The sequence below is a fragment of the Pongo pygmaeus genome, chromosome 2 (genome assembly GCF_028885625.2).
Source record: "Pongo pygmaeus isolate AG05252 chromosome 2, NHGRI_mPonPyg2-v2.0_pri, whole genome shotgun sequence".
NCBI lineage: Eukaryota > Metazoa > Chordata > Mammalia > Primates > Hominidae > Pongo > Pongo pygmaeus.
Window position 1 is genome coordinate 57,202,069 of NC_085930.1, and position 19,842 is coordinate 57,221,910.

The following is a 19,842-nucleotide window of genomic DNA, read 5'->3' on the forward strand; positions in this document are numbered from 1 at the left end:
CCTAAGGGAGCTTTTGCATCATCTCTGTGATTCCTAGTGAGTGTGACACTGACATAGTGCCGCATAAAATGGTCCAAAATCATTCTCTTCCTTCTGGAAAATTTGTGATGGAGAAAGACTGAGAGGAGCAGTCCAAAAGAATAATCACATCCTCCCAGCAGCAAAGCCCTCAACAAATAGATAACAGATAGCACTGAGTACATCTCATGTTATTTTCATGCCTAGGGATGTCCGTGCAGTTATGGGAGTAGAAACTGTGCCTGTATCACAACAAAGAGGCCAGGGTGAGGAGGCAGGAATAGGGAGCCCTGTGAATGGTAGACAGAAGGGCACTTGACAAATTAGCCTTATGCCATCTTCAGAAACAGAATGAGCTCAGATACCATTGCTTCTGAGACAAACACAGGCTAAAAGAACATGGCTTTCAGAAAGCCTGCTGATGAGATGATTGGAAGTAAATGATTTTCCCCTTGTCCTTTGACTCCTTAAATTGTATGAGAAGCTAAGAAGTCACAAAATAATGAATGTGCCAGTTTATTTCAAGTTTTAGGGCTCTAGCTTACTCAAGGCCCTATGGAATCTAAACTTCTTAGCCTCCATCATTTTCCCGTTATAGTTACCACCACCTCATTTTGCTGAGCAAATCAATCTGTTTATCTCTCGGTTTCCCTCTATAAGGCATCACCTCTCCCTACTACGTTTGTATAGACTCTCCCTGCTCAGAGGAGGCTACACCCCCTCCAATTACTTGACTGTGTTTCTCCATTTCTTCAAACCCCCAAATCAAAACTGTTTGCAGCCTTTGTTGGTTGTCCCAGCTTCTTAGGATCTAGCCTTTACTCTCCTGATCAGCACTTGACACTTCACTTGTGTCCTTTCAGGATTAATAATCATCCATACATGTTACTGGTCTTAGTTCGTGTGCACTCTTATTTAACAGCAAACTGTGAAGTGAACAGGGCAGAAATTATTAAGTCCACTATTATTAAGTCCACTTGACAGATAAGGCAGCTGAGGCTCAGAGAGATGATTTCCCAGGGCCACAAGCCTAAATGTATCAGAGCAGAGACCTAATTCAGGTTTGCAGGCTCCAGATCCTATGCTTTCCTAAGTATAGCCTGAGCCTGTTTAGTATAATAACACCAGCCCATAACTTTAGCATAGCTTTATAAAGAGCATGCTTACAATTTTGGCAACCATGACATCATCTGTTTTAACAAAGAGTCTGTGAAGTAAAACTAGGAAGATTTTTTAAAAAGATGCCTTTAATATGTTTGTCTGTATGTATTGTGATAGATGTATATGTCTGTGTGTTGAAACTATACATATTAGACTACATATATGTGTGGAACCATTCCATTTTTCTAATATTTTATGCCTTGTAGAGTCCTTTCTCATGCATTATTTCATCTTATTTCTTTCACAATCCTGCTTGAGGAGTAGGAGAACAGCTAGTCTTGGAAATAGACTTGTGAACCCAAAAAGGATGCACGTAGCTTTGGTTCACTCATTAAGCAGAGAGCATCAGGCTCACAGCAGGAGTTTGATAAATGTCTGTTGATTGAATGACTCAACTGATTCACATCCACCTTGCTCAGATGAGGAAGATCCCCCTCTTTCTCTCACTTTTAACATGGAAAGGCCTCTCCCTCCCTTTTTTCTCCCCACTCTGCCACAGGGACTCGGCTGTGTCCAACAACAAAACACCCCACAGCAGCTCCATCAGCCACATCGAGTCGGTCCTGCAGCAGCTTGATGATGCCCAGGTGCAGATGGAGGAGCTGTTCCACGAGCGGAAGATCAAGCTGGACATCTTCCTGCAACTGCGCATCTTTGAGCAGTACACCATCGAGGTAGCGGGGGGGCCAGGAGGGGAGGTGGAGAGGGGCCAAGAAGTGCTTCCTGGCCAAGGGCACTGCCCCAGGGACAGGGCAGTAGCCTAAGGAAATTAGAGCATCCAGCATGCATTTTTAGAATGCAAGAAATTCCCATCCACCACGACGTATTCCTTCCAGTCCTTCTCATCCCCTACTGCCAAGCAGAGCCCCTCTATTTTACTTTCTGTCTGTAGATTACTTTCTTGAGAAGTTTTTTTGTTTGTTTGTTTGTTTTGTTTTGTTTTGTTCTGTTGAGAAGGAGTCTCGCTCTGTTGCCCGGCTGAAGTGCATTGGCACGATCTGGGCTGACTGCAATCTCCACCTCTCGGGTTCAAGCAATTCTTCTGCCTCAGCCTCCTGAATAGCTGGGATTACAGGCATGCGCCACCACACCTGGCTAATTTTGTATTTTTAGTAGAGATAGGGTTTCACCATGTTGGTCAGGCTGGGCTCGAACTCCTGACCTCAGGTGATCTGCCTGCCTCAGCCTTCCAAAGTGCTAGGATTATAGGCATGAGCCACCGTGCCCAACCAAGAAGTTTTTTATTGCTATCCATTAGACGCTTACTTGGCATTTTCCTGAAATACCATCCATAGAGCTGGTAGTTTGATGATTGGAGTAGAGTCATTGAATTTCACAGCTTTATGAATGGATAGATGTTAAAATTAGGTGGCCTTCTTAGAGCTGATAATATAAATCATGGGTTAGATTCAATCACACAGCAGTTAAGAAGCCAAGCACCACAGGAAGGGGAACCTGTATCCGCAGTTTGATTTCTACCTATTAAGAAAGTAAGCCTGTGCAAGACCATTTGTTACTTCATCTCATAAACTCCTCAGTTTATTTTCGGAAGGTTGGAATCACATATTCTGGTAAATTTATGTCCCCTTTCTCATACCAATTAGTAATGTCTTCTCTCACATAATTTCCCCCTCTTAATATTTTCTGCTTTGAAACCGTAACTTAAGCCAGGCCAATAGGGTTTCTGTGGTATAAGGAATATCCAACATAAGGCACTTTTTCCTTTTCGGGGATAGCAAAGGGTTAAATTAAAGGCATGTCTTCTCTTTGCTCCTGGCTGGTATGGTAGGGGGAAAAGCCAACTTTCCACCCACCATTTCTTAACTTTGTTTTCCATTCCAACCATCTCTCTGGAGTTAGGGCTTCTGGGTTTCTGGAGAGTGAGCTTCCCAATAATATCTGCAGAAACTTCAATGGAACACCTTTAGAAGCAAATTTTTTTTTTAATATATTGAAAGCTCCAATATCCCATCCTAATCCAACTCAGTACACGACACTATCTTGGGAACAGCTACCCTTTGCTTTAATCCTAGGTCCAAAAATGTTCATATTGAGAATCTGAAATGTAAAAGAAAAGCAATCATAAAGGTATTCATCTTTCTATCCCTTACTCTCTTACAAGCACATCTGTACTCCTGCCTCCTTGGGAGAACTTGTAATTTCTTTTTTTTTTTTTTTTTTTCCTTTTTTTTTTTCTTTTATTATTATTATTATTATTATTATACTTTAGGTTTTATGGTACATGTGCGCAATGTGCAGGTAAGTTACATATGTATACATGTGCCATGCTGGTGCGCTGCACCCACCAACTTGTAATTTCTTGCTTAAAGACTTCATGTTCTAAAAGGTGCTTTCTGGACAGGTCCTGGAACAAAGGAGAAGTTAAGCCTTTAAATCTAGACCTTAACTATCCTTCCAACTGATTTCATAACCTTAGGTGAATTTATTTATACTTTTTATTTATTTTGAATGTACTCTCAGGATTTCAGGTGGCAAGTAGTATCAAAACATGTTTTGAAAAACAATCAAAATGCCAGTGGGAAAATAAAAATATTGACATGTAGTGACGAGTGTATGTAGTGAACATTGTAAAGGCAGGGTAACAAGATAATAAAGAGATAAAAGAGAGGGTATGGTCATTATTCTTTAGTAATATGGATTGAGATGTACAAAAATAAATACAGGCTAAGTTGATTAAAGTAGCCTAAGGCATTCCTGCAATCATTCCTCAGCTCCATTTTGCCCACTGGGAGTGAATATATCCATGGAGAAATTATGTTAGCAGGTGTGGTGGTTTTGCTGTTGTACTTCTTATTTACTCTCCTGTCATTCCAGGTCTGCTTCAAAACATGCTTAAGGGGGAGGAAACAATCTGAGGGTTTGGATTCAGTTTTATTTGAAAAGATGGCTGTGGCCTGGAAGTCAGGGTCGCTGGTTCAGTGCTGGAATGGGTCAGTTAGCTTCACTTTGACATAGACTACACCCCTCACATCAGCTGGGGGCATCACAAGGGTGTCTTTGCTAGCATCAATTCTAGGCAAATCAAATTCTACTCCTAAAAAACAATCCAAAGCATATGGAGAAAATATCCTTTAAAAAATGTGGGTTTAAATCACATGCGTTAAAATTGGATCTGGCTTAAAGGTTACGAGAGAGGAACTTGACACTTAAATTATGGAGCCAAGGGTGGTGGCTCACGCCTATAATTCCAGCACTTTGGGAGGCTGAGGCCGGCAGATCACTTGAACTCAGGAGCTCAAGACCAGCCTGGGCAACGTGGTGAAACTCCATCTCTACCAAAAATATAAAAAAATAACTGGGGTGTGGTGGCGAGCACCCATGGTCCCAGCTACTCAGGAGGCTAAGATGGGAGGATCACTTGAGCCCAGGAGGCAGAGGTTGCAGTGAACTGTGATCACACCACTGCACTCCAGCCTAGATGACAGAGTGAGACCCTGTCTCAGAAAAAAATAAAAAATAAACATATAGATTATTGGATTTGCATTCTTTAGCCTTTATATGTATAAAAATTCCTCGTACCACACTAAGTACTGGACAACCTGGTATGCAGGAGAGCAAGAGTGTGAGGGCCTCATAAAATGAGGGAGAGAAAAATCATGATAGGATCCTGCATCCTCTGGTGTAGGCTATAATATCCGTATTTTAGAAGGGGTCTTATTCCCTTGTCTTATGGGGGAGGCCCAAAAGCTTGGGGAGAATGCTACATCTAATCTTAGAACTGGAAATCCTGCCAAACCTATGGAAAAGTTCTGCTTCAAGTCAGATTGTCAGAAGTTATTTTTGAGGGTGTTGAGATTTATTCAAATACCAGCTATGTCTCACTGTGGGGATGAAGAACAAACTTTTAGAGAAGCTTCTGAGTGTGAAACTGAGGGTGGTTTCTGTAACGAGAGGCGTGTTTATGCTGACATAAGCCAGGGCAGGGTCTGTGATTATAGGACCTACAGTGTGGTTTCTTTCCTAAAGGAAGGCATTTGATAGACATGCTCCAAATTCCTCGGGATTACTGAACACTGGAGGAGGCCTGCTACCCTGCATCTGAGGAATCTAAACATGACTCCTTAGCCATATCACTGAGGGCCCAGATGAGCCAGTTAATGTAATCATTAGGATAGCACATGAGCTGCTGCACCTGTCTCTTTTTACTCAGTAATAATGGTGCTCACATTATAACCTGGAATGAGATCACAGGGCATGCCCACGTAAGGTGAAACATCCTAAATTTGTTAGTCAGATGTTCAAAACCAGGTCCATAGCTGGATTCCTGGTATACCTTCTTGGATTCCATGGAGACCAAAGTGACCTATAGTGAAACATGATGTTCTGTAATGTTTTTTCCTGTAGGTTCAGCCTCCTTCTATGAAAGACATTTTATATAAACTAGTTATGATAGAAGAGACATTTCACCGAATACAAATGTTTATTTTGTGATGGTAAGAATACAGGTGATTTTTTTTCTTATTTTTGATGCTTTCTTGCATTTCCAAGTTTTATACAATTAGGATAATCAGAAAGAAATGAAAAATATATTTAGAAGCAAGAATAGGCCAGTGGTCTCCAGATATTTTTGATTGGGTACCGTCTCAATTTTTTTGAACTTGCAACCCCCTACATATAAATATTTATTCATTTTTAAGTTATAAAAATGTTCGGTCACTGGCTAATAATTTCAAAATTCAACATGCTCTTTGGGAGAGGTTTAGTTTTTTCATTAGAAGTTGTGGGTTCCATATTTCAAATAGTCTTCTGATAATTTCCAATTTTTTTTGCCTGGTTTCTTGAGAGATCAGATTAGATTGTCATTGTTGCCTTACCCCATAATGTGGCTGACAGAGAGTTCAAAGTTCTCTTGTGCTTTCATGATTAGTATTATCTTCAAACTGCAGTTTCTTTGCAGGAAACTCATTAAACCATGTGTCTTTTTGTGAAGGTTAGTTTAGTTAAAACTAGATAGTAGATAAATCTATTTAACTAGACACATGAAAAAAAGCAATAATTTGAAATGTGCTGAAAGCAATGAACAGATGAGCCACAGTCAGCCACTGAGTTGTGACACTCCTACCTTCCCCGAGGAGCCCTCTTTTTCATGCACTACACAGAGCCATCTGCCATGTGGTCAGAGTGAGACTCCAGCACCAGTCTACTAATGAAAATCCTGGGAAATTTTATATACTTTGTATTGGCTTGATAAAATATACGTGCATAATATAGTATATACGCATATATGCATATTTATATCAAGATAGTTTTTCTATTATCAATGGATAATTTGGGGCATTTTCTGAGATGGGCATACTCATGTTGGAAAGCCTTAGAAATGACACTAAGAAAGATATTCTAGACAAGGGACTTTCTGAAAATATGGGCCACCTTTATGGTTTTTCTTTTAAATCTCTGTGTAATTGCAAGCAAGGTATGCTTAATGCACCTGAAAGTTTATTTGAGTAATTAACCTGAGTAGGGAATGATATACCAATTCTAAATCTATGGGGTTCATGTAAAAGAAATAGGGGCCAGGCTAAGGCTGGGGAGAAATGGCATTCAAGGAAGAAACTTCTGCCTAGAGAAGATAAGCTGATTATAACTTACTGGTGGTCTCAACTCTTCAATTAGTTGCACACAGAGGTCCTTTGCATTTTATATTAGAAAGAGACCATTCAGTCAGCCTTTTACCTATATAGAAATTCAACTCAGTAAACATTTGGTGAGCACCTCCTTATGTAGCAAAAACTATGTTGGACATTAAGGATATAACAGGGAGACACAGAAACAGAGAATCATCATGCAATTTAAGAATTCTATGATAGAGGCTCCTAGTTTGCAGAGAACACTGGAAGAGGCAGATGCTTAGCCCAGTCAGGATGTTCGTGGAGGGTTTCCCAATGAGGTTACACCTGAGGGCAGGCAAAAGTTGGTGGCTAGGATTTGGCATCCCTGGAGGATACCATCCAGCCTCTACCAGAATATCTCCAGAGCCCAGAAAGGGGCTTAGCAGAGAAGGGAGAAGAAACGAGGGAGGCTCATGATCTCACTATTGTGTTGAACCAAAATCTCCACCTTTTACACTTCAGTCCTTGTTCCGCTCTCTGGAAAAAAAAAGAACTAGCCTGCTCCCTCTTATTTGGGAGTCTTAAAAATATTTGAAAATGCTTATCATAGGCCTCTTTTCCTTTATCTGAAAAATGGTGAGATTTTATGAGTTATTTCTGAAGTCCCCCTGACTCTAAAAATGTTATAATGATTTCTCCTTAGTGTCAGCCCTCTGTGGTATATATCCCCTATTTTATTCACCTCTTTCTAGATAGGACATGGTCTCTAGACACTAACTCTCTTGGTCACTGTCTGCTGAAGGGAGCCTGGCTCACATACAGGCTTGGATGTGTCCTCTTCAGAGTACTGGCTCTGGTGCAGCCCAGGAGATAGGTACCTTTTTAATGACTTTGTTACCTGTCTTGTCTAGGCTTTGCTTGCTTAAAAGCTCCTGGTTGTCGTTTGAAAGTATGGGCTTCCAGTACACTGACTTAAAAAAAAAAAAACTTAAATGGCAGCTTTTATATTTTGTCACTCAAATTTAGTCTTTTTTTTTTTGCACAGTTCTTCTGCCTATGAAAATAGATATAAATTTAATTTATTATTACTATCAATGTTGTGGCTGTTTGAAAAGTTGGGCAGGTAAGACAGGGCTGTCTGGTGTGTCACTACAGGTTCTTATCTGGGGGACACAGAGCCATTAGTCTGCACAGTCACTGTTAGCTGTGGATCATCTAAGGGCCCATCATCTAGTCCAATTTCGCCACTTCTTCTTCCATAAAAACCATTCGAGACTGCAAGGCCTTGCTCTTCTCCACATTTGTAACATGCCAAATCCACCAACATAGCAACTATATCAAGAAAGAAGCTAAGATCTATTTGAGGTCATCTTTGTGGACTCTTCCTAGTGATCACTGTCACATTTTCTAAATGTACCCCCAGAAACTTTGGGAAGAACGTGTAGAATTAATACAATGAAGTAAACCTAATCCTCACAAAATATTTATTTCATAGTCTCTTCTAGACTTTTTGACAAATTAATTTCAGGATCACTGGGAGGTTTTCCCTACTATCGTCCTTTTTAAAAAAAATCAGGATTATTCACACAGCTTTAGTATTCTGTCAGGTCACCTGTTTTCCGTAGAACTGTCAAAAATCTCTGATGGAAATGTTCAGATCGCTCTGTAATGGGGTGGGTCTGGGGCTGTGGACCTGAACTCAAGTAATATTATCAAGGTTCAAATGCTGCATGCTTCTCCTTTCTGGTAAGGATGCAGTAGAAGATGTTCAGCTTACACGGGAGGAAAAACATTCTGACACTCAGGCATAACTAGGTTCTAGAATGAGTGAGCAATATACATTATAGGAGCTCTTCAGCAAAAGAGAGATCTTTTAAAAGGAGAATAGAGTTCCACAAATCTCAAAATGATAAAAGGCAAAGGTAGGGACACAAGTATAAAAAGGAATGACCAAGATCCCTCCCAACCCTGTTAACTGACAGTTGTGATTATATCAAGGACCTCAGGGTTTTTTTGTTTGTTTGTTTGCTTTTTTGAGATGGAGTCTCGCTCTGTCACCCAGGCTGGAGTGCAGTGGTGCAATCTCGGCTCACTGCAAGCTCCGCCTCCCGGGTTCACGCCATTCTCCTGCCTCAGGCTCCTGAGTAGCTGGGACTACAGGCGCCCACCACCACACCTGGCTAATTTTTTTGTATTTTTAGTAGAGATGAGGTTTCACTGTGTTAGCCAGGATGGCCTCGATCTCCTGACCTCGTGATCCGCCCACCTCAGCCTCCCAAAGTACTGGGATTACAGGCGTGAGCCACCACACCTGGCCAAGGACCTCAGTTTTAATCATGATGATAGAGAAGAAAAGAACATAAAATTGGCCATAAAAATAATCCAATTATCCAAATTATTCAATTGGTATAGAAATTAAGTAATTGAACATTGGAACTCATCAATTATAGCATTTTTGCAATATGTTATCACATTATTTTGCCAAAAATTAAAAACAACTGACTGGATTTCATTATTTCCAAGTCCCTTTGCTTTTCTGGAAATTTCTTACAATATCCCCAAAGGTCTTTAGCTATTTAAACAAATATTTTAACTCTTCAGAGAGATTATACCTATTACTAAAACAGGGAAATGCTATGATAACTTTAAAATAATCTGCTTTAGAATTTACTAATCTTATCATTTTAAGAATTGATTAACAGAGAGGAACTCAGCATTATATTGGACAAGAAGAGTAAATGACCATGGTACTTTAGCTATTTTATTCATTGTGATAACCTATATCAAAAATTATAGATAAAATAGTTCTTCCCATGCAATGAGATGGTTTCTTCAGCTGCAATATGTCTTTCCCTATCAGCCAGCATTTGTAGGCCAGTGGAGAATATTTGTCTTCCACTTTCCTCATCTTCACAAAAATAATGATGTCATAAAACAGACAGATGCTCGTTTTGCAATTGACAACCCAGGTATGTCAATGGCATCCCATCACAATGAAATGCCATGGACTCTTTCTTCCTACTGGTAATTGGAATGAGATTGAATCTTAACATATGCAACATATGTAGTATTGATTAATGTATATAATCACCTTTGCTGAGAGACAGTAATGCTGTGATCAAGTGTGTAGGATTTTGAGTTAGACTGCCTGGGTTTGAAACCTGTTTTACTAACTTTACTAGTTGTGTGGCCTTAGGCAAGTTGCTTTGCTTTTTTTTTTTTTTTTTTTTTTTTTTTTAAACAGGATCTCACTCTGTCACGTGGAGTGCAGTGGCATGATCTCGGCTCACTGCTATCTCCGCCTCCTGGGTTCAAGTGATTCTCCTGGGCTCAAGCCTCCAGAGTAGCTGGGATTACAGGTGTGCGCCACCATGCCCAGCTAATTTTTGTATTTTTAGTAGAGACGGGGTTTCACTATGCTTGCCAGGCTGGTCTCAAACTCCTGACCTCAGATGATCCACCTGCAAAAGTGTTGGGATGACAGGCATGAGCCACTGCACCCAGCCAGGCAAGTTGCCCTTGAAGCCTTGGTTTCCTCATTTGAGAAATGGAAATGAGATAATATTTCCCAGCCTATTGGGTTACTGTGAGGATTTAATAAGTTAACATATAATATTTTTAGCAAAGCTCCTGGCAGTTAATCAGCACTTAATACATAGTAGTCAGCATTGTTATTATTATTCATAATATGTTTTCTTTTATAAATATATATATTTGCTTCCAGGTTTTAAGCAGTTAAACATCCCTTCTTATTCTTTCTCATTGTTTCTCTTCTGATTTGTTACTGAGTCATATTAGGAGATCCCTGAATGTTTATGCAGAGAACCTACTGTGGGAGCCAAAGTCATTTGCTCTTGCCTTACAGAGACCCTGCCTGTGTTGGGAACAGATCATATTTCTATCTGCTGCAATTTAAGTCTCAATACCAAATTGCAGATGTGTTTCCCATTCATGACAAAGGCATCTGAATAACCAAATAATTCTATATAGGTTAATATTACCTTTATACTGAGCAATCTGGCAGAGTCGGTTTAAAAAAAATTACTAAACTCTTTAAAAATACACTGTACTGTGCTCACTTCGTCAGCACATATGCTAAACTGGAACGACACAGAGATTAGCATGGCCCCTGACACACAAATACGTGAAGCATTCCATAAATTTTTTTTTTTTGAGACGGAATCTCGCTCTGTCGCCCAGGCTGGAGTGCAGTGACACGATCTCGGCTCACTGCAATCTCCGCCACCTGGGTTCATGCCATTCTCCTGCCTCAGCCTCCCGAGTAGCTGGGACTAGAGGCACCCGCCACCACGCCCGGCTAATTTTTTTGTATTTTTAGTAGAGACGGGGTTTCACCGTGTTAGCCAGAATGGGCTCGATCTCCTGACCTTGTGATCCGCCCGCCTCAGCCTCCCAAAGTGCTGGGATTACAGGCGTGAGCCACTGTGCCTGGCCAAAAAATGTTTTTAAAAAAGAAAAGAAATACTGGAGGAAGGCAATGTGTTTTCTTGCAAGGATAAATTATGCCTGGCATTTATCTAAGGCCACAAACACAAAATTTCTTGGTCTGCTCAAAAATATATGATTAATTTAAAAGGCTCATGTGAAGTGAAGAAAACTAAATTATGGGTTTTGTTTTTTGTTTTGTTTTGTTTTGTTTTTGATTTTGTTTTAGAAGAAGAAGAAAACAAGAAGGGTAAAACTGGCACTTTTCTGAAGTGAGAATAGTAAAAAGAAAGATATCCCCCAAAATCAATTCTTGGAGCAGCCCTATTGATGTAACACCATGGTTAAGAGCATTGGACTTGGTCATTAAATGCTCAACTCTGCCACCACCAGCTCTGAGACCATGGGAAAAACTATATGACTTCTCTGTGCTTTCATTTCCTCCTATAGTGCTATGAGGATTAAATAAATTTGATCAAACACTTAACACACTACCTGCCCCATAATAAATGCACAATACAAAGTAAAATGTCTTCTTCAATCATACTATCTTCTTCATCATTATTGCCAACATCTAAACACTGATCTGAAGAAAGAACTACACAGTGAGATTTCCAGTGTTGCAGGTGATAATGAGTTGAAGTGGGTAGACCATAGGAAGTGGGAAAAAAAAAGAGGGCAGGTGAATTTTGATTCAGGCAGATACAGATCAAAACATCTGGGGAAGAGAGACTATAGCTTTCTCTATGCATAAATACTGGGGATGACCAAGAAAACAGAAGGAACCAATGGAGAGAGCTCTCTGAAAACAGAGCCCAAGGTGGCTGCTAAACCAGCTCCTGTGAAGCAAATTTTGATGGCAGAATACTGGATTTGGTGGATCTCATCTGGCAGGAACACCTTGGGCTTCTTTTTGAAGTGAGGCTTCCCATTTTCCATTTCCCACTGCCTCTTACCCTTTTTTAAATTTTATTTTGGTGCTTTCTCTGATTTCCCTTAATGATGTCTCTAGAGTAGACAATTGTTAGAATAGAAATATTGCCAATGTATCTGTCAAAGAAGTCATCATTTCCTAACTCTCCAGTTAATTCAGGAGAGTGAGGGAGACAGAGGCCACTAGAGCAAGTGGGGAACTGAGCGGGCCAGGAACTGAGATGGAGGTAAATGAGTGGAAGGAGAAAGCAAAATAGGTTGACTGAAAGCGGAATGGCTCTGGGAACCTTGTGTTCCATCTTTCATTCACTGGCTTCAGGCCCTAGTTTCTACCCTGAACAAATTCTCTCCAGATGGTGTTAAATCACTAAATTCACTTGCTGGCACAGGCTTTTCTTTTCAGTCTTGTCTCTCTGCATTAGCAAACTAACCCATGACCCATGTTATTAGATAAGCTACAGAAAAATATTCGGGTCTAGGTGTTGTCGTGAAGCTCTTCATGCCAGAGGGTTTACTCTGAAGAGTGGTCAGGGCTTAAGCAGATTGGGAGGAAGGACAAGGGCATTTCAGGGCTATTAGACCAGTGAAGAAGGCTGGAGAGGGCAGAACTTGCTCTCAGCATCAGCAAGTAAACCATCTGGCTGGTTCATAACAAGAGCACAGGGTAAGCCTGGAAACCTAGGTTTGTTCATTAGCAGTAAGGTCAACTTAAGGTTTGAAAACAACTATTTTTCTTTTTAAAAAATGAGCCCCTATTGTCTTCCAGCCTTATGCCCCAGAAAGAAGGTGGGGAGGAAGAACCTAATGAAAAAAACATTCCTTGAGGAAACAGAAAATACTTAGGAAAGAATAATTTAAATTACAGTATACGTTAAACACACACAAATCAGACTAATTGAAAGCTGTGGGCATCAGTGCCTGGGGGAGAGAAAGGAGGGGGAGTCCAACAGAAAGAGGAGAGAGCCTGTGGACCCAGGGAGGGCAGCCTTAGGAGGAGACCCTGGAAATTCCCATTCATCAGGCTTCATAACCGACCTGGGTTCCTCAATTCAATGGTTTCAGGTGATGAGAGTGGAGGAGGGTAAGGAGAGGAGAGGAAAGAATATAGAAACAGCAGATATAGAATCCTGGACATATTTCACATTTAGCTTAGATTTGAATTCCTAAGATCCCAGACCTCTGAGATCACTCTCTCAACTAAAGCCCTCTGACCTGACTCTGTTCTACCTCACCAGGACCGTCAGCACCTTCCACTCCATAGATTCCTAGCTATGGGACTCCTTAGATCTTCCTGCAGCAAATAGATAACTCATAGACTCAGTTTCACAGAAACAAACAGAACTTAAAATCAAAAGAAAAGGCAGGCTCTTCCTTTCATGCTTGTTGTCTTAGTTTTATTCTAATTCCCCTTAGTTTGTAGGCCAGAAAATGGAGTAAAAATTGTGATTTGGGCTATTTTACATATATTATCTGATAAAGAACTTACATCCAGAATATATTTAGAACTTTTACAAGTCTACAATGAAAAGTTAATTAACTCAGTATTTTAAAAAGGACAGAAGACTTGAAAAGACATCTTACAAAAGTAGATATACAAATGGTCAATAAGCATTTGAGAATGTTCTCACCATCATGAGTCATCAAGAAAATACAACTTAAAACCATAATGAAATAGCACTTCACACCCACTAGCATGATTAAAATTAAATAGACTGATAATGAAATGATGGTGAGGGTGTAGAGCGACCGGAACTTGAATACGTTGCTCCTAGGAATGTAAAATATTACAATCATTTTGAGGAACTCTGATGGTTCCCTTATAAAGTTAAACATACACCTACCCTATGACCTATATATAATTCCACCCCTAAGTAATTATGCAAGAGCAATGAAAACTTATGTCAACAGAAAGACATCTATAAGAACTTTCACATCAACCTTATTCATATTAGCCAAACACTGGAAACAACCCAATAATTCATTAGGAGGAGAATGGATAAACACATTGTGGCCTATATGTACAATGATACTCTACTCAGATGTAGCAAGGAATGAACTAAACATACACACAGCAGCATGGATGAATCTTGATACAACATGTTGAACAAAAGCCAGATGTTAAAAAAATTCTGTATTATTTCATTCATATTAAATTCAAGAATAGGCAAAACTACATCTATGATGATAGAAATCAGAAATTGGTACCTAGTTGTGGGTTGGGAAGGGGAGGAATGGATTGGAAGGGGGCACAAATAGGTTCTCTAGAGTGATGGAAAGGCTCTATAGTTTATTTTTGGCGATGACTACATGGGTGTATAAAATTGTCAAGACTCAGAACTGAATGCTTAAAGTATGTGTATTTTGTATGTAAATTATACTTCAGTTTTTAAAATACAGTAATGAAAAAGGCCTAGTTCTAGAAAAACTATAAAAGCCTATTTATACTTTAAATTATGCTTTTTTTTTTTTTTTTTTTAGAAACAGGGTCTCTATCACCCAAGCTGGAGTGCAGTAGCATAATAATAGCGCACTGCAACCTTGAACTCCTGGGCTCAAGTGATTCTCCTGCCTCAGCCTCCCAAGTTGCAAGGACAACAGGTGCATGCCACCATGCCTAGCTAATTTATTATTATTTGCTTTGGAAAGACAGGTTCTCACTGCGTTGACCAGGCTGGTCTTGAACTCCTGGCCTCAAGTGATCCTCCCGCCTTGGCCTCCCAAATCACTGGAATTATAGGCACAAGCCACTGCACCCAGGCTAAATTATCTTTTTAAAATAATCTCTTTTAGTCTTATCAGTCTAACCCCTTTCTCGAGTTAGAGAATGAAGTACTTTTCAAAGATGGGGCTTTAACAAAAACCTACTTTGCCTGCCAACCCAGTGGCTCCCAGATCCCCCAAGGATGCCCCACAATAAGTAATACTGGGTTTTCCTGCTGAGCTCAGCAATTCTCTAAATTGACCTGAAAAGATGTGGGGTGTGAAGTGAGAACCTAGGGCAGCGAGAGTGATATTTTCAATTTCCCCATTTCTGCTTCAAAGAGAGAAAGTACAATTTAATCTGTTTCTATTTTGCTTGAAGAAAGGTCTTTTTGTTAGGCAAAAAAATGAAATCCTGTGACCCAGACAGCAGCCCCTTGTGAGGGGCTGCTTGGCTTTCCCATCCCAGTGTGTGTATCCCAGCATGGACTATAAGAGCACCGCTCCCACTTGCTTCAATCCATCGTCTGTCTCCCTGTGTCCCTGATGATCCTGGAGCAGCAGTTTTTGATAACTTGGAAGGTTATGCCATGTGGGAGCTGGCATGAGACCCAGCATCATGAAAACCACTCAACTAAGGCTCTGGGATATATGCTTAGATGGCCTGGGCCATCCTGGGAATGTGTGACCTGGAGTGACACTTTCCTCTCCTGAGAGAAGAGGATGACAGTACACATGCTGTCGCCTTCAAGGGGTGTCATCGGGGTAGCATGAGATAGCAGATCTGAAAATCATGTTTAAAAACTTTTAATTTTGATTCACACAGGTGGAATTATCTAGTTCAGTACTTCTGAGTTCCTAGTCTGTGGATGATTGCAGAGATTGTAAAGGAAGTGTAGGATTTAGTCTCTATTTGCAGAAAACTGAGAGGAGACCCAGTGAAGTCATGTGAGTTAAGGTGTAGAGAAATGAACAATTAGCAAGCTGCTATTAAGGCAATGTTTCCATTCATTACATGCTTTAGTATTCATTAGAATCATTAATGCCTTTCAATTGATTAAATCTGCTTGAATTCCTGGAGGTATGCTACACATTTATACTTTGTTTAGTCACTATTTTTAGGTATCAATCTTTGTAATAGAAGGACAGAATGTTGCACAATAGAACACAGGAACCAGAGCAGGACCCTTGGGTTTGATGGACACCAGCTCTTTAACTGATTGTGTAACTTTGGGCCATTCACCAGGTTTTTCTAGCCCTCAGTTTCTGTTTTTGGAATACTACTTAATTTCTGAGGACCTCTTTAGTTATGAAAATTGTTACGGCAACAACTGTGGGATGGTAGACAAAGTCTTTGCAGTTAGTAGAAGAACTTTATCCCTCTCTGGCAGGGTAAATAACCCCATCTGTCTGTGTGAGGGTCAACTTCCTCTTCCAGAAGATGGACCTGGAGATCTCCACCATGCCTGCATCATTGAGTTATTCTGAGGATTGAATGTCAAGGAGTATGCAAAAACTTTATAAGCCATAATTCATAATATGAATGTTTGCTGCTGTTCCTTTGCGTTGCTATAGGCATTGAAACACCTAGAGAGCACTCTTGGAGCCATGTATACAAGAGTGCATGGCAATGTTGCTTAAATAGTCTAAGGGTTGGAGAATTCCAAAGCAGAGACTTAACTGAGGGGTGGATTCATGAATAAGGCTTGGAATTGTGAGCCTTAACCTAACAGTCTCTCGTGGACCTGGTGAGCCTGTGCTGATGACAGTGGTTCCCTCACAGGTGACAGCAGAGCTAGACGCCTGGAATGAAGACTTGCTTCGGCAGATGAATGACTTCAACACAGAGGACCTAACCCTGGCGGAACAGCGGCTGCAGCGCCACACAGAACGGAAGCTAGCCATGAACAACATGACCTTTGAGGTTATCCAGCAGGGACAGGATCTGCACCAGTACATCATGGAGGTCCAGGCATCAGGTGGGTGACCTCGCTCGTTCTCCTGGCAGAGGAGATGAAAACAAGCATACCAGCTAGCCTGCAAGGAGCACTGCCACATCGTTTATTCATTTTATTCCTACAGATACAAAGAATAGAGATTTTTACCCACATTTTTTTTTTAAAAGAAAGGAAACGAGGCCAGGTGTGGTGGCTTATGCCAGTAATCCCAGCATTTTGGAAGGCTGAGGTGAGTGGATCATTTGAGGTCAGGAGTTCGAGAGCAGCCTGACCAACATGGTGAAACCCCTTCTCTACTAAAAATACAAAAATTATCCAGGTGTGGTGGCAGACGCCTATAATCCCAGCTACTCGGGAGGCTGAGGCAGGAGAATTGCTTCAGCCTGGGAGATGGAGACTGCAGTGAGCCGAGACCATGCCATTGCACTCCAGCCTGGGCAAGAGTCAGATGAAAAAAAAAAGAAAAGAAACGGAAGCCATGAGAGCTGAAATAGTGCCCAAGGTTGCCCAGTTAGGCTGTGCTGAAGTTAGGAATAGGGCCAGGGTTTCCTGGTCTGCAGACAGAGCGAGAGAATCAATGATGGCAATCAGCACAGATTCCTTTAAAAAATGGTAGCCTGGAAAAACAAACCAGAAGCAGTCAGACATTCATATGGATTGTATTCACATGTGTAGTTGTTTCCTCTTCTGCTCCCAACCCCTGCTGCCAGCACGCATTCTCCAGCCCTATCCTCTACTCCTAAGCTATCTCCTTGTCTCCGGTTCCTGCTTCTCAGTCTCCTCAATTGTTAATCACTGGTCTTTGGGTGAGTATAAACAGTGATGATAAAAATTTATGACAAGATCATATAATTTTATAACTTCTCAGAAAAACACGGCTGAGTTACTCAGATTTAACTTCTTTTCCTGCTCAAGATTTCTTCAAAATTTATCTAACAAATGAGTGAGCCCTTACTATTATACTTCCCACTCCCCAAGTCAGCCTTTGATGTTAGAATGAGAGAGCACCATGGTGATCTTGAGGACCGCTGGTTGAGAAGAAAAGAAGTCACATGGCTAGTCACATCCCAGGGGAGTGCTAGAGCCCAGATCTCTACCTTCCAACCCACTCCACTGCCCTCCTACCCAGGTCCTTGTTGGCTCAGGTTCCTCACTCTTCAGCACAAAGTAGACAGGAGCTAAGGCCATCAACTATAAAACACAGTTGGGCCATGTCCTTGCTTATCCTGAAGGATATGGAAATCCTGAGATTGTTGGGGGGACCTTAGCAGTCATACTGAACTTTAAAGTACTGTGTTTCTTTTGATGACCTGAAAGAGTAAAGACCAGCATTCAAAGGGACTTCACTCCTGACCAGAGGAGAGACAGTCTAGTAAATTCTGTTCACTTTTGTCAGTATAGTCTGTCCTTGAATTTTCATCTGTGCTGTGAACAGACTGCCTCTGAGACCCAGGCCTGTTTCACAGGTATGCAGCTAGTGCTCTGTGTAGTCCTGGGATAGGGCTAATCACCTTGCAGTCTGTCTGGAGACTTCTTTTTTTAATGACAGTGCCCAGGCCCCATGCCCTGATATTCTGATTTAACTACCTCTAAATGGAACTTGGGCAACAGCAAAAAGCTCCGCAGGTGATTCAACTGTGTGGCCAGGGCCAAGAACCACTGCTTTTAATCGTGGTAATTAAACCACAACAGCTGACATCTCTGGAATGACCTAGGACAGTGGCTTTCAAAATGTGATCCCCATATCAGCAGCATTAGCATCACCTGAGGATGTGTTTGAAATGTGAGTTCAAAGGCCCATACCTGAACCCATTATATCAGAATCTCATAACATAAATGTTTGCTGCGGTTCCTTTGCTGTTGCTATAGGCATTGAAACAGCACATACTCTTAAAGCCCTGTACACAAGAGTACATGGCAATGTTGCTTAAATAGTCTAAGGGTCAAAGAATTCCAAAGCAGAGACTGATCCGAGAGGTGGATTCATGAATAAGGCAGTGTTGCTTAAATAGTCTAAGGGTGAGCAGAGTGTGGCCCAGCAATCTGTGGTTCAATTAGCCCTCCAGGTGATTTTGTGCACCTCTGACCCAGCATGTTGCTACTCAGTGTGGGCCCTGGGCCCAGCAGCACCAGCATCACTTGGGAGCAGATTAGGAATGCAAAATTGCTGGCCTTATCCCAGACTTGTGAATCTGAATGTAGATGTTAACAAAATCTCCAGGAAATGGTGTGTGCATTAAAATCTGGGAGTCAGTGTTCTAGGACACAGACTGTACTTTATTAGGGAAGTGGAGGAAACCATAATCCTTTCTCTGTGATTGGGGATCTTACCTGGACTCGGGATTTAGCCCCATGGCCTACCCTCATGGTACTTACTGTAACTGTCTATGCAGCTACAACTGGGAACCATAAGAGAATGCAGACACAGCATCTAGCAGAGAGACAGGCAGAGAAGCTATGCAGCGATGCTCACCCTTCATCTCTCATGGTAGATGTGTCCAGCAGGAAAAGGAGGCTTGTCTGCCTGGAAACCTGCAGCACTTACTACCAGGGTGCTGACGTGACCCTGGGCAAGCCAACCTCTGTCCCAAGAGCCAAGTATCCATAGTAACAGAAAGACTACTGGGAGTTGGAAGTCCCTGAGGACTGCTTATGACTGAGGTGGGCTGTGCTTGGCGTCCACCTAAACTATGAGGGCTGAGTGGGTGAAAACACCCCAGGCAGATGGGCTGCCCACCCCCACAATATCCTGTTCTAGAAGTGAGCTTTGTCAAAAGAGGTTTGATTGGCCTCTTCAGTGCCTCTTACTGAGGCTGGCTGTTCTCCTGCTCCTACCACAGCTAGCTGTTTAGTCTGGCGTAGCCCATGAGGCTTTCAAGAGAATGAATCCAGGGGTTTTAGGAATGCTCACTCCCTGTCTATGGCTGAATGGCTGGTTCTGCAGGGGAGGCATCTAACTTACTTCTGGAATTAGGGAAATGGAGGGTAGATTCATACCAGAGCTGGAGGGTGGGAATGGGGTAAGGGGTGAGCCCAGGTGGGCCTTGTCCCCCAAT

General features: G+C 41.5%; 1 protein-coding gene and 1 pseudogene across 25 annotated transcripts in view; both read left to right on the top strand.

Moving 5' to 3' along the window:
- The window catches only part of KALRN (kalirin RhoGEF kinase), a 700,623-nt gene that overhangs the window by 368,768 nt on the left and 312,013 nt on the right, over positions 1 to 19,842 (top strand). For all 25 annotated transcript variants that reach the window (XM_054480931.2, XM_054480928.2, XM_054480929.2 and 22 more), the window contains exons 13-14: positions 1,679 to 1,853; positions 16,612 to 16,807. In XM_054480931.2, coding sequence (XP_054336906.1) covers positions 1,679 to 1,853; positions 16,612 to 16,807 — 371 coding nt within the window. The remainder of the gene's footprint in view (positions 1 to 1,678; positions 1,854 to 16,611; positions 16,808 to 19,842) is intronic.
- On the top strand, positions 10,821 to 10,913 carry LOC129034378 (U6 spliceosomal RNA; annotated as a pseudogene).